General features: G+C 35.5%; 1 protein-coding gene across 1 annotated transcript; it reads right to left on the bottom strand.

Annotated features, from left to right (window-relative positions):
• Nucleotides 1-4,077: 4,077 nt before the first annotated feature.
• On the bottom strand, nt 4,078-8,720 carry LOC112034263 (protein LONGIFOLIA 1). Its single transcript, XM_024067076.2, has 4 exons — nt 8,397-8,720; nt 6,833-8,302; nt 6,520-6,709; nt 4,078-4,933 (listed from the first exon to the last, which is right to left on the bottom strand). Exons 1-4 carry the CDS (start codon nt 8,547-8,549, stop codon nt 4,365-4,367), a joined length of 2,382 nt encoding a protein of 793 aa, XP_023922844.1. The 5' UTR covers nt 8,550-8,720; the 3' UTR covers nt 4,078-4,364.
• Between the last annotated feature and the right edge of the window lie 12,990 nt (nt 8,721-21,710).

Here is a 21,710-nt window from a genome sequence, read left to right as displayed (position 1 = left end):
AAAGCACCCAAAAAAAAATCCTAGCCCAAATACCCCAACTTGCTAAATGTTTGTAAATAGTAGTTCGTGTCGATCTCATGGAACAGGCCTAAATATAGACCTCCTTCTTGGTCTGACATTAGGAAAAGTTTAATATTAGTCGCCACTAGCCCCACTCATTCTTTTATGGGCTCGTTTTGAAAATTTTCTGTTCAAAACATTTATGATGGCCCATTATTTCTTTTATTATTTTTGCTCAAATAAACTGGATTTAGTTGGTCTCCCCATCAAAAGAACCCAAAGCCCATCATGACCATGAAACTTGTATTCAAAGGGGACAATGTTATTAATAACCAATTTTTACAAAAATCGATTGCTTCAATAGGAACATACCATAAAAAATTTCATAATTTTTTCCAATTTAACATGTGGCGACTAGCGACTTTTGAGCGGTGAATAAAAGTAGTGGATTTATGTGGGTCCACACCTTCACCACTCACAACTCACCACATGACAAATTGTGACAAAAGTTATGAAACTTTTTATGGTACTAGAATTTCTCCTTAAATATATTATATCATCAAGTCCTTGCTCCATTTTGATCCAAATTGTCATGGCAATCCTTTTAGTCATATTTGTGACTTCAAAAATAATAAAGTGGTACTAAAAAAGAAAAATAAAACACACATACATATGTGGTTGATCTTTGTATTTTTTAGGTTGTAATATGGATGTCATAGTGATGTAGGCAGGTCTAAGCTATTGGATAAATTTGCCAGACAACCTTCAGCTTAATTGTGAATTTGAGAAGCCTCATCAACTACCATACATTGCTTAAGCCCTACTACTTCGCTTCTAGCTAGCCATCCTTTTCAGTTTTCACTTTGCCCTCCTCATTTCCTATCATTACCTTTTCCACTATGTTTTTGAATGAGAGTAAATTATTATTATTAATAATGTAGATAAAAAAGTCGAAGGAATATGTGTTTTTCTCTCAAAGGAGTAAACTATACAAAGCACATAAACAGTCTCAAGATGTAAAATGCTAATAGTTTTGGTTTTGCAGACTTAGAGCATAACGCTTCTAAATCCTAATCAATGATTCAATAGACCAGTTAGTCCCGTTAGCTGAAAACTTGGTAGTAGTCAGAAGTAGACCATATACAACAAAACATTTTGGTTAGCTTTTTGTTTCATACCAAGTACAACAGGACCAGGTTTCTTTCCGTAGTTTCATTTCATTGGGGAGTACACTGGCATGAGTTTGGGGTTGAGCTTCAGTGCCTAACTTCACACAACAAAGCAATGGCCAATAATGGATTCACACAGTCTAGCCAAAATTATCAACTGGCACAGGACCCAATTGAGGAGACAACAATGAGGATGATAATGACAACAAATCAGAACAAGGTTTGGACAAGATTCAATGAAGGTTTTTTTTTACATATGAGGTCACCAAGTTATTATCCCAAAAATAAAAGATGTACCACTTAAATGGAAGGAAAACCCATAGCAATGGCATGTGCCTCTGCCAGTGCACCCATCCACATCTCTCACACATACATAGATATGAATATGATTGTGCCCTTTTAGGATGACAAGGACCCCAGTTTTTGCCTTGTTTGAGAAACTCTTGGTTTTAGCTTCTTCTGCTTTTAAACATCCCTACTTATTACTGATTGAATAAAGGAGGCAGAAAACACCGTTTGTTTGGCTTCTCCAATCAAAGTTTATGTCTGCATGTGATTTTATTTATTTTTTTTTTTTTGGTGTGTTAATAGTGTGCATGTGATTTATAACTGTAAGTAAATAGGAACACAACAAATTTTTTTTTAATTGTTTTTACGATTGAAATAGCATCACTTTTATATGGGTCTATAATTGACATTACTTTTATTATATACCAATCAAAACAAGGCATGTCAAGTGTCAACAGTTATGAGAAAAGTTCTTATAAATATTGTGTTCCTAAACTTATTGAATTTATAAATTAAAAAAAAAAAAAACCATTTTCTGAGAGAGAGAGTGAGAGAGATGGGCTGGCGCATTGTTTTGAAGAGCCGGGATATGGACAACAGGGCGTACCATGGAGAGGGGAAATAGGAAGAGAAATTAAGGCCCACAAGTAGGAGAAAAACTGTGCTGAGGTAGCTCTGAGCTCTTCTCAACCAGCCCCACCATGTTGAACCTTTTTTTTCATTGCCATTATTATCGATGGCGTGATCAAAAATTGCCAAACCAAAGGCAGAAACATATGAGCCCATAGTGGTACCATTCTTCATCATTGAGGAAGAAAATTCAAAGATATGGATAAACACTGATTGAGTGTACAAATTTAACCATCCAATCCCACATGCTACATTGCAGATTGAATGAATTTAGATTTGGAAGAAAGAGTTCATTTTTTTCCCTTTTGTTATGGTCTAAACTCTAAAAAGGATAAGTGTTAACATCAGGTAGTGTTTGGCATGAATGATTAATGGACCACAGACCACTCTCAGGCCTCAGCAATAGGAAAAATGTGTTGATTGATGGGCCATACCCAATTTAATAGGTAGCAAGGCTTTTGCCATATTGGCTCATTAAAGAGAGAGAAGAAAAATGTGGCTTAAGTACCAGTGCTTGAAAGACTTAAACATTGACTCGTTTGCCAGCCTAGAATCAATAACCGCAGTGTGTGTTAGGGGCATTGTAAGAGTTTGTCATAGATAGACTTAACTCAACCTGTCTGTGAAGTGTGAACAACAGGTTGACCCAACATATGTCTTAACGTGGGTTTGGATTAACATTTTTCCATTAGCTTATCCACTTTGTTTAATTTGCACCGAAAATCCGTTTCAATCGTGTATTTCTAATTGTCCTGTTTATACAGCTGCATTATATAATAACATAGGAGAAACCAAAGGGGAAATGAATGCCCCTTAATTGGTGTGCCTTGTAAATACAACTGAAGGGTTTCTGCCAATATGTACGTTGGCCCCCCGGAAATAATTCCTATTCACTATTCACAGTCCCACAATTAGTTCCCTCCCACTATTCCATGATGTTTATGAACAGAAAAATGCTACTACTGCAACTATTTATACAATTTCTACCACAACTTGCTAACATTGTTAAAAGTTGGCCGTGATGAATTGCAGCAAAAATTGTATAAATAGTTGTAATATGGCATTGTTATTATGAACAAGGACCTGTTGCCTGCTCTATTATTATATCGAATGGCTTTAAAATTCTAGAGAAATATTTTTTTTATAAAACCATCAATATTTTTCTGTTGCACAGGTGAAATGAAGTCATCAGAAAGACGTGTCCAAGTAGTTGAGTTCGCCAATGAATGCATACTTGTTATTGATGGATTTTTGTCATGCATACAAGAATCAGAGGCTGTTTAAAATTTTTTCTGAAACTGCATTCTGCATATTACTTTTTCCTTTATTTGTAACACTGTTTTGATCTATCTCATGAAGAGAAGCTTGATTAAAATCCCCTCCCCTATATAGTAAGGAAAAAAAAAAGAGAATTTATCTTTCCATTTGATGTCAATTAAATTATCATTTTAATAGAGCAGTCCTCATTTAATGGGGCACCAGGGGTCTCTGTCATGGAGTGACACTTGTTTCTTTGTCATAAATAAAGACTAATATAGAGGTTGATTTCAAACATTGTGAGGAGAAATAATTTTGGATGAAAGAAAGTTATTTCAAAGTGGGTGACTTACAAATTACAACTCTCATCTTATAAAAATAAGAAAGAAATTTAAACATAATTGAGGTTGATCATACTGTAGCAATGGGCCATGCATAGTGATTAAGGCCACCTAAATTTGTTAGGATGTTAGAGCCCGCAGGACTTGGTGATTTTTAGATCATATTTTTCAGCAACAGCCAAGAAATGATTACCCATAGGTTAGCATTCACTCTCAGACAAAACACTGCATTATAACTTAGCTTTGAAGAATTTAATCTTGAAAACATTGCCTTCTTTTTCACTTTCACTTAACCTTTTTTTGATTATCTAAAGGCATGGGAGACATGACCGAAAGTACTTTTACTGAAATGCAAACATAATACTATATTCTTGAAAAGTGACACACACACATGCAATTCTACATAACTTCAATTGTGGTTCCAAAGATAATAATAAATATCCCACCTTTTTACATATTGCAAAAGTGACAGTTAGATTTTGCCTGGACTTCAGGGGCACATAGATATTTTCCATAACTTTTTTTTTTAAACCCAAAAAAGAAAAAAGAAAAAAAAAAAGTGGTCAAACTAAACCTAATAGTAAAACCTAAAAACAATAATCAACACAAAGAAAGCGAGGATCCAAAGAAAGCGCGCCAAAAACAAACTATAGGGCCTCTTATGTTTCCCTCACTTTCATTAGAACACCAACTTCCTGCGAAGTGCTGAGACTTTATTACAATCCCCGGAAAGAACAGCGAGATCTCCAATGGTCTCGCCGATCAAATCCTTGAATATCAGCCGTTCGATATCCAAAACTGCTTCAGACATCTCAATCGGGCAGTCCACCCATCCACTAATGGTATCCCCCATTACTAAGTCCTTTCTCAACACACCACAAATCACCTCAAACAAGTCCTCTGATTCATCCCTCTCTTGAATCCTCTGAAATTCTGACCAAATTTGTTGCAGTGAAGCAGAGCTCGTCCATGAATTGGGCTTCCAAGGCGGCAATTGTCCATTTCGGTCAAGAATTTCATTGATCGTATCGAAAATTAGCCTTCTTTGGAGTCTTGAAACCTTAGATGTGTCCTTTCCTTTCAGATATTGTTGCTTCTCTAGTAATAGGAATATATCAGCATCTTCGGGTAAATAAATTGAAGCCCGGAGGATTTCCGATATGTAGACAAAATCACAATCATCGGATTTTGATTCCAAGGATGACATTGCCAGGCTCCAAATATCATCTTCCAATTCAACTGGTTGATCTGTTAAATATACCCCAAAAAAAAAAAAAAAAAAAATCAGACACTATAATACAAACATTAATTGTTTAAAATATCTTACAGTATGCAGTGTGAAGGTAACAAGACAATGGATGAAGTTGACTCAACCAAGAGTGACATAAACTGGTCTAATGTTTAAGAGTGTACATGAGTCAGTCAAGTCAATTCAGAAGCTAATGCTAAGAATGCATGAATACGTCCTTTTGTTTTCAAGACTTCATAAAACGACATAAGAGGTTTCCATGACACTGCCTAACGAAATGGTTATATATAGTTAACATAAGTACGGACCTTGAAAAAGGGTCTGACCTGAACAAAAACCCAAAAGCAACGTAAAATGGCTCTAATAAATTTACTCCGATCTATTGGGGTTCTCCGAAGGGACACACACACCATACCAGTCAGTCAATTTCAGCCAGGTATATTCTTTCTTTGCAACCAGCTACAGTGTACAATGTACGGCGGGGTTTCGTTACACTTTCTCACATCAGGTAAATTTTCAGAGAAAGAGAGGTCTCCATCCCTTTCAAATTTAATCTAAAGTTGAATAATACACATTAATAGTTACACTTCATCTATTCTGTTTGCCTAGGATACGCCGTCGTAATAAGAATCAATAATCCCACCACAAACCCATCCACTCCCACCACGTGACTCTGCTCTCTAGTACTAGTACTGTTCAGTGTGTTCCCCTTATGGCACATTTCGAATTTCCCACCTACTGTACCGTTAGCATGAACTGGACAAAACTACCCAATTAATTCCACCTACGTCAGTACTAAATATAATAATTTCAAATTAAAAAAAAAAAAAAAAAAAAACACTACAACGTCATCAATGCAAGCACATGTGAATTTAATTACAGAACTTAGGTTACAATAATTAAAAAGTTATCAAGGTAAAGCTTTTTTTTTTTTTTGAGAGGAGGTAAAGCATATGTTCAATAAGATAGAAAACACTACAATTTTCACAATTCTTTTAAAAACTATTGAGATAATATGCTGTGCAACATAAACCCATGCAAAAATCATATTGGTATTTTTTTTTAATAACAATATTATGGACACCATGTTTTTGTAACTTTTGATTATGCAAAGGTTGTGGTGGAGAACTTGCTCACCTCATGTGACGCACAGCAAACATTTGTAATAGACTTACTATAATATATTAACCCTTTTAACCCCGGTTTTCTTTTAAGAACCCACGGATAAATTGTAGAAATGTTGTGTACCTCTGGTTCATTGCAGTTTCACCCCAAGTGAAAAGAAGTCAATGATAATAAATAATTCAATGCAGAGAACAACTAGAGAGTCTCACGAGTAGGCCTAAGAACTATAAGTTACCAAAGGCAAACGTCACCCATAGAATGGTCATACGCAGAATTTAGGAGATGTTTAGTACATGCGTTTAATAATTAAAAATTATTAATTAAAAATATTTGTAAAAATATATCTAAATGAAAAATTCTAGATGAAAATATATGTAATATTGTTTAAAAACTGAAAAATTATTTTCAAAAACACACACCAAACACCCCCAAGTGTCTGTCTGTCATTTTATTTTGGTACCTTTGAAATCAATGCTCCGTTTCATCACTGGAGAAGGCGATGACGACTCGTCCTTGTAAAACGAAGAGTCAAGCACCGAGATTGGACTCGGTTGCAACTCGGTCGCAGTTATCTCAGCTATACTGTGAAGCAGCTTATCACACCTCTCCAATAAACTCCTCCCCTCCTTGCATTCCTCCACCTTCAACCTCTACCAAAAAAAAAAAAAAAAACCCATTAAAATTAATAACTAGAACTAATAATAATAATTAATATAATCTCAAGGATTAATTAATGTAATGCATTATTATTAATAATAATAATTATGATGTACCTCTATATCGGTTTGTGAAGAAGTGCTAATACTGCTCTCTGAAACGGTGGTGGATGAGTATGACTCATCCTCAGCTGGATTACTGAAAGCCTTATCATCCTTTTGAAAAATCTCAGCCGTTGCTTTCTTCATTCGCGGTGATCGGCTTGTGATTGGTTGATCTGATGATCCAATTCTCCTTGCACTTATCTTAGGAGATTGGACCGGAGAGACTCTTCTGTTTTCCACTGAGTCAATTCTCCTTCGACTCGGGCTCCTCACGTTGCTTTCACTCCGAGTTGGCGAGTTTGCATTTCGTCCTCTCGCTTGGTACCTTCCATTCCGATCCATCTCCGGCCAGTCGCGCCTCGGACTCACCGCCGGCGACACCTCATTTGTATTCCGGCGAGGACCAGGCCTCGATCTGAAGCTCGAAGGCGGCGATTCGTTTCCACCACGACTAATACGGTTCGCCGGAGACCTTGCTGGCTTCATTACGACGATCGGAGACTCGCCGTTCCGATCGTAAACGAAGTTCTGGTGGCTCATTTGGTTTTTAGCTTTCTTCGAATGCAAAAGGCCTTTGAGTTGCAGAGCTTCGAGAATATGCTTCGAAGTATCCAAATCTTTGAACGGTTCTTCAATCCCTCGCATCCTCAACCTCCTCTCAATCTCTCCGTAGATCGAAACGCCCCGTTTTGCTTGCTCTGGAAAGAAGTCCGCTGAATCAAAGAAACTCTTCCTCTGTGCCATTCCTCTATAAGAGACCGTTCTAGCCGCCTCAGTCTTCACATTATGATTATGATTCCGTACAGGTCTATCACCGAAACGGTGCGTTTCGTTAGCTACTGCATAGCCTACATTCTCTCTGATCGCATTGTTCGAAGCGTTATTACTCTGTGAATTCAGATTCTGATTCGTTGGCCTCGTCACCTGGAAATTGAAGTTGTTGCCGTACTGGAACAGATCTCTGGAAACTCTAGACTCCGACGCGGATCTCCGGAGCTCCGCTTTCTTAACCGGTTCCGGATCCGAATCCTTTAACGATTCGAGTCCCATGAGCCTAGCAATCACACTCGGAGACTTACTATTACTCTGCTTATCGCTCTCCACTGCTTCGCATCGATTCGACGACAAAAACGCACCTTTTGTACGGATCTCTCGAGGCTTCAAGCTTCCTTTCGCGTCAACCACAGCTCTGCTATCCAAAGAGAGCCTCGGAGCTTCTCTGGAGAACTTCCACGATGACTTCGTGCCTTCCTTTAGTTCGAAAACCGGGAAAGGAAGCGGCGACTTCGTCGGAGGTGGAGGTGTCTCTGAAGGAGTTGCTGATTCCGGCATCGGAGATCGGAGCTCTGGTAGCTGACTCTGCTGCTTCGGTCTTTCCGGCGATGGTGCCGATCTAGCTTGTTGTTGCTTCTCCAATTCTTTCGATACCGACGGAGAAGCCGAAACCACGCTCTTCTCCGACTCTGGTGTTGATTCCACCGCCTGCGAAATGTGCATACAAATCAATTTTCCTTCCATTTTCTCAGTTACCAAACAGAGAATCTAAAAACAAGGGAAAGAGAAAGAGAAAACTCACCGTAGCGGGAGGGAGGCGTTTGGCTGAGTAAAAACGTTTTCCGGGGAGAATCTGATGGCGGTCGAAGATCTGAAGGAAGCCAGACATGCAACCCATTTGCTTATCAATGTGTTTTTCCAGCTTATTCTGCTCTTGCATTATCCCCGTCGCCATGTTTTGATTTCCCGGAAAATTCGTACCTCACTTTATTTTTTTTTCTTTTACTTTCTAAAATTTTCTCTCTGTCCAAACAGCTTCGAAACTCTCAAAGAGCCTCCTCTCGTCTCTACATTTGTGAGAGTGAGAGAGAAAGAGAGCATGGGGTTTTAACAGTGACTCCCGCTTTTCTGGCCATTTTAAAGGTGGGGTTGGAGGATGAGGATAAAGTCGGTATTAATGAAAAAGTTGATGCCTCCTTTTGTAGTTTTAGTGAAAAATGCCAAAATAAGAGTTGGGTCGGGCAGTTTGGGGATTTGGCAATTGGATCCTCATTGCAGGGCGGGGCAAAAAAATGGCTAAATCCATATAGAAATATTGTTCTAAATTCTAATTCATCGTCAAAAATTATAAAAGATATGGAAAATGTTATGAACTAACAATTTGAAAAAATAATAATGTGATAATATAATTAGTATTATTTCAATAATTAATAAATAAATATTTAAATTAAATTTATATGATTGTGTTAAACCAATCGCAATCCTGAGCAGGTGAGGGATAGATTTAAGGAATTGTTTGACTCTCACATCATTTTTATTGCGAAGGAAAGCTATTTTGAAAGCGGCTACAACCTTCATGTATGCATCCTTAACTGAGATGCCTCAAAAAGCACAACATATAAAATAAGGTAGGACTTCCATAAATGGGTAGGATACAAGCTAGATGTTCAATTTTATAGAAACTATACCTACATTTATAGGTACCTTCTCAAGTAGGATGGACAAGCCCTTGTGTGGGAAGATTACTCTTTGGAACAAACACATGAGATTGTTGCCAAGGCTAGTCCAAAGAACACAAAGGCAAGGACTCGCAACCCTACAAAACAAATAGAAATTGTGGATTGTGGGCACTCGAGGACCGAGGAGGGATGCAAAAAGGCGTAGCTCTCACTAGAGGAGCACTTAAAGGAGGAGAAGAGACAAAATAATTCCTGGAATTCCGAATGGAGGGAATAGTGTTTAGATTGAGGATCAGAGTGGTTAAAGGAAGCTTCCAGTGAAAATTCATCTAATTCCTCCACATTGAATGACTGGCAATAGTTTTATTGGATGCATTAATGATGAAATGATCTGAACAATGAAATTCATAACTAAGCAGCTCCTTCTACCACCTTCACCTGAAGTTTAAGTGGACAAGTGTCCAAAGGAGAATTTGGAAGATGGGAAATGAAGGGCCAGGATGCAATAAGCTGGGGAATATATAAGAGGAAGGGAACTTCTAGAGAAAGGGATAGAAAAACAAATACTATAGGTATAGGAATTAGAACAAGAACATTGAGAGAAAGAAAGTGAACAGTGTACCATTCTGTGTAAGAATTGCCTTCTCGGGTAAGCTTGTAATAAGCCTTATATATACATAAACTTTGATATTTAGTCATTTTGGCCCTATTGTTGCTCCTGGGCTAATCCCCCTCTCCTTTGTTTTAACCCACTCTCTTTCAAATATTTATTGATTTGGGTCTAGTTGGGCTGCACTAATTTCACTGTTCTAAGTGAACTTGGAATGCCTGATTTTTGTGTCCTTACAAAAATCATGGAGGTGAAGGAGAAACTTAACCTAGTTTTTTTTTAGGAAGAAAGCCTAGGCGAGAAAGCAACTTGTTGAGCTAGAAGCACATGGAAGGGAGACCGCTTATTCACTTAAAAAAAGTAGTGCCCTTAAGGAAGAGAAAAACCTAAATCTATTACTATATTATGACCTTAGCAAATTAAGAGGTAGTCCTATTAGAACTCGGATTGATTATAATAATTGTATGTACCCAAAATCTCCCTAATGGACTGGGCTTAGGATTGGATTCATAATTTATTTGTAGCATGGGTTTTGAGTTTCCTACCAAGGGTAGTTCCTTACCATGTGTGCTAATTGCACCCTTTTAGCCCCTATGAATTTCCCTCCTCACCCCTTCAAACTTCACTTTATGGACAATGCTATCTCTCTCTCTTTCACTCTCTATCTTCATTTTGCCAAAAGGAACCCCCTCTCTTTATTCACTTCCCCTATTTATAGCTTGAGGTTGGTAGAGTGTCTATGATTATGTTCTGATCTCACTCATGTGGGAGGGATTTGATTTAATCATTCCTGCCAATGAATATGCTTCATTGGAAATAGTAGTAATGACATTGGTACTGGTTCCAGCCTCCAAAAGATTGCTCGGCAGCAATACACCCCAAGGCAATACCAAGCTGCCGAGATCATGGGCTGACTTGAGTAAATGTATCCCCTATCAAGTCATACTTGATCAGTATGTGCTTGTCTATCATGCATCCAAAACGAAATGGGCTTACCATTAGACTTGGGCCTAGTGATGTTCCTAGAGATTGTTCGGGCCAAGGCCCAAGGCCCAGTAGACCCAAGATCATGTCCCATACTGTAATTAATAAATAGATATTTAAATTAATATGATATGATTGATGATATATCAAATTTTAAAAAAATGAACATGATAAAATTTATAATTTTCATTTTATCACTCGAAAATAGCTTATAGTATTATTTTAATAAGTCATTCTCATAATATTTTATTTTTTTGTAACGATTAATGTTGTTAATGAATATAAAAGTTATGTCAATACTCAATGGTGATCTTATGATAAGATAATATTGATCTAACTTAAAAAATATTGTACTCTAGATTAAATTTATTGTGATAGATATATAATAAAAATAATTTTAACATCTAATTGAGATTCATATGTTAGTAATTTTGATTGTGAGAGAATAAAAAAAGTGATTTTATTATTATTATAAATTTGTTGTGTGTGCCTGGCTGTGTAGCATTGTTGTTGCTAGCATTATTCAATGGTAATAAAAAAAGCTTTGAAAAGCGCCAAGTACTAAAACTACTATTCCTTGCAGGTAAGCGTAAGCCTCCGTGGGCAATGCTCTCAACATGTCAGTCAACCCACCCACTTCCTCGGGCTTTGTGTAGGTTTGAATGACCCACTCACACCGTTCATTTTTTTTTTATTCACTCACACTCTTCATTGACCTCTCCTATTTCCTAGACAACCATCCCAATCTTATTGGCATCTGGCATTTCCCAATCCAATTCATTGGGAGATCTTAGCTGTTGTTTTTGATGACCACCTATCAGTTTTGTAATTCTTAATTAGGTTCTGTTTGGGTACTGCTGATTACTAAAAACTAAAAACACAGTAACAAAATAATTTTTAAATGCGTGAATAGTGCCGTGAGACCCAGTTTTAATGAAAATTTTGCTGAATTCTGTACTTGTGGGTCCCATGAATAATTCACAGGACCCATTGTTTAAACGCTAGATGAAAAGACGCCAAATGTAAATGCAATCCAAACTCCACCTTAGTAGTTAAAAAGAAAAGAAAGCAGAACATAATAAAACGATGAAAATTTATTGGGTAGTTAGAGAGTATACTTCTTTCTTCTCACATGGAGGTGGATCCTATGTTAGGTGAGATTCACTCATATGTGAAAAGAAAAGCGTGTACTCTCGGAGTATCCAATAAGAGCAAGACCTAAATACAGTATTTATAGTATTCTCGAAGTATTCAATAATTCTCCATAAAAATCTTATAAACATAGGCATTACTCATACAAAACTACCCCAATAATACAATGAATGAAAGAGAGTGATGGATGAGAGTTATAACCTTATACAATGAATGTTCTAGCCAAATACATTTAAAAACACATAATTAACTCTTTCCACCTGAAAGTAAATACGTGACTTTGTCCATAAATATGAAAAGTGAATGAAGGAAATAAGTGCACGAAACTTGTAAGCTCAATACTTACCTAAAAAACATGAGTATAGGTGATTTTATTCATGGAAGTCCTATTATCATCGTAACCATAACAACTCCCTATTGATTGGAGAATTAATATCAGAATAGATAAAAAAAAGAGAATTATAAATGTTCCCTTAACTTGAGTTTAGTCATAACATGATGTTATATAGATGACACAAATTTAGTATAATGGAAGAATATGCTATATATGAAAATTAAGGACTTGCTTGAATTGAAGAGAAAGAGGAGAAGTAAAGTAGATACTTAATTATCTAATTTCCTGCTAACTCTATTATGTTTTTACTCTCTCGGGGTCCAAATAAGTCATTAAAAAAAAAAGAGTTTATTTTCAGAGTTTAACTTTATTATAAACAAAAAGTTTATCTCTATATATAAGTGTACTACGAACAGTCTCCGCTTTCACTACATGACGAGTACATGGGAACTAGCTAAAGCTAGGCTGAGTGTGTGGGTGGCCAGGTGGGTGACTGTTTCGACTGTTAGGCACGTGGCAGCCACATGTGTTCATTGTCTCACAGATGGAGCTGATTAATATACACGTCACAAACACAAACACAAACACACATAGATATCGGCCTGGCTCATTATAGTTTTTGAGGGAATCAAAGATCTAGGCCAGCATATGTATAAGAAATGAAAAGGACCTCAAGGTTTAGCTTGGCTTTACAACCAGTTCCTCTTGCATATATGGCATAATAAAGACATGCCTAACTGCTTAGGCCTTGCATGCTCTCATCATCAGCATATCTAGTTGGATAAGTTCCCCCAAACATTCTTCTTTTGTGTAATATTTGACAAGATCGCAAACCCTAAATTGATATAAATTATTGGTTTGAAAGAAAATTGCGTACTATTTTTTTATTATTATTATAAATATTATAAACACGATAGAATTTCAAATTTATGTCGTCCGGTGTATGATGATTGTTTTTTACAATTAAATTAAGATACTAATTAGTTGATACGACAAAAGATTTTACCAGTTAAACTAACTAAAACTCATCATATATATGACATGTTTTTAATCACATTATATTATATGTTTAATAGTCTAGTGGGCTTATTTAAAAACTTAATGAATCATATTATTAAAACAATGATAATTAATGGGTCATTTGAATTTTTACCAAATAGTTGGAAGTTTATGAAAATTATTATCATCAAATCATGAGCTTTGAACAATTTTCAAGGTAATTCATTGGATAGCTAGGTCTTCACTCTTCAACATCATTATTTTGTTTGTTGTTATGTTCTTAATTTTGAGCACCTTTATTTGTTTTAAGAGCAAACTCACCACTAATATGGCATTGTGATAATTTATTAATTTATCAATGTTGTTTTATGTCTAGAATACTTGACTGTTTCAATTCTATTATGCAATATGATTTTAGTTTTATTAGTGCAACTGATGAGCATCGTCCTTGATAGCTGATACATCACTTGTGCATATTATAAATAATTTAAATCAGTTGACCTAGGATACTAGAAGTACTGGAACACATATTTGCTTCGTAATTAATTTGGCCGGCTTAGAAAACTCTCATCTACTAAAACCAGAATAATAGATTGACCTTGGTCTTTGTTCTATTTTGATCCAAAGTCGGCAGAAACTAAAACTAGTATATAGAACAGAATAATACAGAAGCAAAGAAGATGCGTTTACGACAGCTTACACAAGAATATAACACTGTCTCCACTAAGAATATTTATATTGGCAACTCAAATCTAGAATCATGTAATTAAATTATGGAGATGCAAATACTAAATATTTTCACCTTAAAACCATCCAACAGCAAAGTCAATTGCGGGTTGTTACTTTAAAAGATGACACGAGATTATGGCTTACTGGGGAGCCATTAATCCAACATATTAACAATGCTTTTAAAAAATTGTTTCAGGCTACGTCAACACATATGCGTCCTCCATCTAGGAGTATGATGCAGTGCTATCAAAATAGTCCTTTCCTTGAACATGCCTAGTCTCTATCCTATATTCCCAACCTGATGAAATTCATAGGAATATTAGGGATTTCCGTCCTTTGAAGGCCCCGAGGCCGGATGGCTATCACGCTCTTTTCTTCTAAACAAATTGGACCAGCTTGGGCTTGAGTGTAATTCAGATCATTCAAGAAATTTTTTAGCAACTTAATATTCTGCCAACATGGGATACAACAAACTTGGTCCTTATCCCAAAAGTAGCACATCCTGAATCAATCACTCAATTTCACCCAATTAGTCTTTGTAATACCCTATACAAGTTGTTATCTCGAATCATTGTGCAACGGCTCAAACCTTATATTGTTGAGGTTAACCCTTGTCAAGCCAAGTTTGTGCTGCGGCATAGAACGAGTGATAATATTATCCTCGTCCAGGAAGTGATTCTGACATTAAAATCTAGAAGGGGTCGAAATTGGTACGTTGCTATAAAATTGGATATTGGAAAAGCGTATGATCGGTTAGAATGGTCCTTTCTTAAGGAAATGCTAGAATTTTTTCAAATGCCACCAAACCTCATTACACTCATTATGAATATGCTCTCATCCACTCGGTTCAATATTTTATGGAACGAGACCCCTCTCCCGGAAGTGGTGCCAAGTCGGGGTGTTAGACAGGGCGATCATCTATCCCTATACATCTTTATTCTTTGTTTGGAATGGTTGTCGATCAAGTTGGAAGAGGCTATTTGTGATAGACTTATCCACCTTATAAATTTTAGGGATAGGGTACACCTCTTGCAATTATTTTTCGTTGATGATATCATTATTTTCACTAAAGCCAAGGCTAGGGACTATAAGAATTTATGTAGAATTCTACAAAATTTTTGTGATTTTTCAGGCCAACTTATGAGTGTTACCAAATTGAGATTATGGTTTTCTCCTAGTACACCTAGGTGTATAAAAGAGCAGGTGGCTAGAATATTTGGTATTCCCACCACAGACTGCATTGGAACATATCTAGGCACGCCCATTTTTACTACCCGCTGAACAGCACAATCATATCAATATTTAGTGGACAAAATACGAACGCGAATTGAAGGATGGCAAGCCAAATATTTATCTATGGTTGGCCGGGTCACCCTCATAAAAGCATCTGTGACATCTATCCCAATCTACGCCATGCAAACCATGCTTCTTCCTCAAAAGATTAGTCACCAGATAGACAAAATGAGTTGCAACTTCCTATGGGGTGATACCGCTCAACATAGAGGTTGTCACATGGTTAAATGGAAGACTGTCACTTTACCCAAAGAGGCTAGTGGGTTAGGAATCCCCTCCGCCCAGCATAGAAATCATGCGATTCTTATGAACCAGGCTTGACGCCTCTATACCAATCCTAATACGCTCTAGGCCCAAGTGTTAAAAGCTAAATACTTTCCACACATAACCCTATTTACTAGTCCATGAAATTCAAGAGGGTCCTATATTTGGACAGCTTTCTCGATAGGAGCCAAATTGTTACTTGAGGTCTTGAGCTAGATTGTCGAAGATGACCAAACTATTTGAATTTCGAAGGTCCCTTCCTCCTCCATGATGAAGATTGTAGGGTTAGTTCATTGCGGACTAATCACTCTTGATCATTTGACTCTCTCAACCTCCCTCTTCCCCCCCCCCCCCAAAACTTCAAAACCTTATTCGGGGTATTCCTGTGGCAGGATTTGCTAAAATCGTTGACACTTTTTTGTGGCCCCACAACAATGGTACCTATTCAGTTAAATTCGTTTCTAAATTTATTTTTCAACAACAACAAGTACCTTGGAATAAACCGGTGTGGAATTGGATTTGGACATTACAATGCCCAAAAAAGATCCAAATTTTCTTCTGGAAAGCTATGCATAACCGGTTACCCACTAAACAGTTCCTAACTTTTAGGCATCACCATCTGGATAACCACTGTCCTCGATGTCACAACCCGGAAACGAACGTACACATTCTGTGAGATTGCCCCTGGGCAAAAGAGGCCTGCAGTCAATCTCCAGGAATTTTTCCCATGTCCTTCTTTCACATGTCGTTGCAAGACTAGCTACGGTGCAATGCAATGGCAGATGTCGTTATCATGCCCCATCAACTCCCTTGGCATGTTTATTTTCCTTTTACTTGTTGGAATTTATGGTTAGCTTGCAATGGAAGGATTTTCAAGAATCAATCTTGATCCCAACATAGCCTTATCTACTCCTCTATGCAAGCCGCTACGGAATTTTACTTCCTAGCTGGCACTGCAAGTCGGAGCCAGGTTAGACTCCCACAGATTATACGATGGCACGCGCCCCCAAATCCCTACATTAAACTAAATACTGATGGTAGTGCACTAAGTAATCTAGGTATAGCAAGCAAGGGGTATATTGAGGGATCACTTGAGACGATGGATTTCAAGTTTCTCACTTCATTTAGGACTAGTAACAAATAATATGGCTGAGTTGGCAGCTGTCCGGTAGAACCTGTAATGGCATGGAATATGGGTTTTAAGTTTATACAGCTTGAATTTGACTCTAAAGTAGTTCTAACGTGGTAAACAAATAACAATGCAAGTTACCCTACTAATATGATGCCTTTAATTTGTGATTGCAGGAGCCTCATGGATTAGGACTGGGAGGTGCAAGTGTAGCACATTTACCGTGAAGTTAATGAATGTGTGGACGTTCTGGCGAAGCGGCGAAATCACCAACTGAACCTTTTGTTTGTATATAGTAACTGTCCCAGTTTTGTATATTTGTACTATGTAAGGGATTTGGCCGGCCTTGGGGTTAATAGACTATGTACTCGAGGATCGGATGTTGGTGATATATAAACTTTGTTTTATATAAATAAGACCTCCCATTTTCATAAAAAAAGAAAAAAAAAAGAAAAAAAGAAAAAAAGAGAGAAGAAGATGTGTCTTTATTACTTTTCCGACCACAAAAGTGTATGTATCAACTTCACAAGTTTGACGTCTCAACATGCACATACTTCATGACGTTAAAATGTCTAATGAAACCCCAAAATGCCATACCCTTTCTTCAAAAAAAGTCACAAGGTTGTACAAAAGCCAATTTTGAGTCACTGCGACTCCACGTGTGTCTCTATACCATATTGGGTTGGTGGGTTACCAAGTCACTCGCTCACCCATGGCCTGAAAGGACTAAACAAATATTGATTAATAAGTAGTAGTATGCTTGTACAATTTAGGGAGTAATAAAATTATTGTGTTACTTTAAAGAAAATGATGTCCAATTAAGACATTTAGAATTCAAATTTCCATTCCTTCAACTATCATATTATTTTTTTAATTTTTAATAAAATAAATCAAAATTAAACAATGAAATAATTATTTTTTTAAATTGCCTTAAGTTAAATAATAGAATTTTGTCACATGTGACTGAAATTTTTGTTAAAATTTCGAACTTTTAACAATAATTTAAACTTTTACTACCACAATAACCATAATTAACTTTCAAACTATTCAAAGAGTTAGTAATAAGGTTTCAACTTAATATAATGAACTTAATAATGCGACTAAGACTATTTTACTTGATGGAATGTGTTAGGTTATAAAGATTTAGGATTAAATGTTTAGAGTCTCAATTTGAATATGTTGGCAAACCAGGAAAAGCATGTCTAGAATAAGTGTTAGACATTGCTCAAAATGTTTCAAGTCAAGTCTTAAGAATATTCAAGTTGCAGGAAAAAAGAAGTGATTTTCTGTGAAGCTTGATCAATCGAAAGATCAGGCTCGACTTATTGAAAATTGCAGAAAAATAATTTCTACAGAATTTTAAATCAGGCTCAAGCCTGTGAAAATGTTTAGGGTTTCAGTTCAACACTCCTAAGTATAAAAAGAAAACCCTAACTACATTTTGAGGACTCTTGGAAGACTTATGAGTTACTCCTGTGAGATCTAAGAGGTTCTATATCTTCTAACTCTACAAGTGTCTACTGGAACAAGATCTACAATCAAGTGCTGGTGGAATCTAGTTGCTACAAGATCAACAAGCCGTAATCTGAAACCTTTGAGTGAAATCTCAAAGTCACAAACGTGGTACTTTGTGTTCTGCAAATCCAAGAGAGAAGGAGTTCGTAAATTCAAAACTTGCACGTGGTCATATTAATAAGTTACTACTAGAGGTAGCAATAGATTTAGGGTTAAATCTTTTGTAAAAAGTTCAATTATCTTATAGTGGATTTGTTTTATCTTGAGAATAGTTAGGTCAAATCCTCCTTAGGTTTTTACCTTGAGACGGTTCCTTTCATTGGTTTTCCTGAGTAATCATATCCGTGTGTTTTTTATTTTTCCGCTGTTGTGCATGGTATGATTTTTCTTTGTTTAACCCAGATCTCATAATTAACCTAAGTAATTACTTAGCTAATATATTAGGTTAAACAATCTGTTTTAAGAGATCTAAACAAACAAATAGAATGAAATGTATTAGGTGTGCATACTAAAAAAGCAACGTGATATGATATAGAAGATAAAAATTGTATTGTACATATGGTTTTAACCACAACATGTATAATTCAATTTTAATCATATTATTATATATGATATAAGGGTTTTTTCTCCCATCAAATATATATATATATATATATATATTATATTTTATATATGGGTTGGGTTCAATTTTTTCTCCCATCAAATATATATATATATATATATATATTATATTTTATATATGGGTTGGGTTCAAGTTATACCTGGTATAACTCTAAGTAATGCTACACCACATAATAACTTGTTATTGAATTAATATTTTAAAAATCCAACCGTTGAATTATATGTTCTATATTTTCTTAACATGCATGCCAATTTTCATATCAATCGGATGCTATTTACCATTTGATCTATAAACTCATCTTTTATTTATTATTTTAAATTACAAAAATTTGAATTTTAACAATTAATTGATGACATGACTATTAATCTTTGATCACCTCGAAATTTTTCAAGCATGAAGAATATACGAAAATAATGTAATCTAACGGTAGATTTGTCAATATTTGCATCCAATTAAAAAATATTGAGTAGTGTAACATTATTTAGAGTTACACCAAGTATAACTTGAACCCAACCCTTTATATATATATGTGTGTGTGTGTATGTATATAAAAGGTTTTTATTTTTATTTTTTATAGCTTGATTATAAATATTATTTATTAGTGAACTAATAAGTCCAATGGCTATGGTCTGATGTTGAGGGTGCTTTGCAGCATCAGATGTACAATAGCTCAGATTTTGATAATATATATTAAAATAATTACGGTTTATTAGCTATAAATTAAGATGGAGTAGTACAACTTTTGTTCGCCAAAATGCTAATCTTCTGGCTTTAATCTTCAGCTTGAATATTACGCAACAAGGATGCTACGGTATTAGTGCCCTTTTAACAACTTGAACAATTTATTTTTTCTGATCAACGACTCGAACAATATATATATAGTATCATTTTAGGGGACTCTTCTTTCCTTTAATATCTATTGTGAGTTTCATCAAATTTGCCATTTTTAAATTTGGGTTTGTTTTCCCAAGTAACGGTAAATTTACTTCTCTAAGTAAAAGGTTGCATTGAACTTCCAAACTTCTTTGCTTCTGGTTTAAACAAGTGTGCCATAATATACACACAGATTACACATACCATAAATATATATGGTTAATGATTTTTCTGTATCTTGGTCTTGTCAATACACATACATTCCAAGAAAATACCCAAATTTACAAATCAAATATGATTAATATGTTTTATCTCTATAATGCATTAAATTATGTTCATAATTAATGTTAGTAAATTTGCAACTTGGTCACCCTTAACTCGTTTCAAGTTGACCAAGCATCACATGCTAAACCTAAATTAACTTAAATTTGATCCCAACTCTCTACTTAAATTAAAAGTTTTTTATAATAAAAAAAAAAAATTACTGCTGCACCAATTAAGGCCTTAAGGGGATTCAAAACCCCGTTCTCACTCATCACTTCATGTTTCATGCTTATAGTGATAGAGACGCCATTTGGTTGAATGGCCATTGGCCCCTAATTATTTAATCCACCCTAGGCTTGATATGCTTTAACTTCTCAATTTATGGTGCCTATTGACTTAATCTCTTGGGTTGAACATAGTGGGGATCCGCAATAATATGATAACTTTAAGACACTATACTGTTTAGTTTTTGTTTTTCTTGTTCTAGAAATATAATAAATTTAAATGAGGATTCATTTATCTGGTACATGCACTTAAACAACAGTTTATTTAATATCTATCGTGCATTCATTTATCTAATATGTATCTTACATTCATTTATTTAGGTATTGTTAATTCATTGAAGACCAGATCGTGTTTGTTACATGCACTTAAACAATAGTTTTAAGTTTTTAAACAATATTACATGTATTTTCACACATTTTTTCACCCACACGTATTTTCAAAAAGTACAAATAACGTTACTAAAATAACATTACCAAACGGGCCTAGCTTTTCAGTTTAAAAAAAACCATAGCTTGTTTAGTTGAAAATTTTGAAATGATGTTTTTATTTTCATGGCTTTTAGCTACCTTATCTAGATCCTTTTGATTTGTATTAGATTAGATAAGAACATGGATTGTGCAAACATGTACTAAGTCTCACATCAAATGTGTAATAGATTGATCGGAACTATATAATCTAATTAATTCTTTTAGAATATATCAAAAATATATTATAAAATCATATTTTAATTGTAGGGTTTTTCTAAATACCATTTGAAATTGGAGTAAAAATGTTGTTTTTTTCCCCTTTTCATTTTCTGGACTCCTTGTCTAAATAATCTAATAAAAAAATGAAATAAAGAAATAGTTTTAAAGATTAATGAAAGATGTCTAACTTAATCGAAAGTTGGATATAGGGGCTAAGTTCATGTTCGTCTATGAACCTTACTGAACTGTTTAATTAGCTCAAACTAACCCTTTTTCTTTGTCCGATTTTCTTGACATTTCCATGGCCATGAAAGACAATAAAGAGAATTCTGTAAGGTACATCACAGAATTTAACTGAGCAATCCGTAATCATAATTCATACCTTTCGAGTTCTATAGTAATAGCAAGTAAAATGTCCATTGGGAAAAATCTAGTGCCATATTTCACAAGTAGGAGACTATTTGTACAAGGATTGCATCAATGCATCTTCCATAACAGGTAAAAGCACATTCTTTTACAGTAAAAATGAATTTTCTGCTTGCCAAACAGTCATAAATAATCAGTGGTATGACTGACTGAACCTTATAATAGCTGGTTCCAATCATCAAAGATAGGGGTCACTGCTCAGGCTGCCACCCCATGTGGCTTGTCTTCAGGACAAAACACCAATAAGCTTTTCTGGTTCTCCATGTGAACCT

Source organism: Quercus suber, unplaced genomic scaffold, assembly GCF_002906115.3.
Source record: "Quercus suber isolate HL8 unplaced genomic scaffold, Cork oak 2.0 scaffold_274, whole genome shotgun sequence".
Classification (NCBI taxonomy): Eukaryota; Viridiplantae; Streptophyta; class Magnoliopsida; order Fagales; family Fagaceae; genus Quercus; species Quercus suber.
Note: the sequence above shows the minus strand (reverse complement) of the source record. Positions and strands in the feature narration are given on the sequence as shown.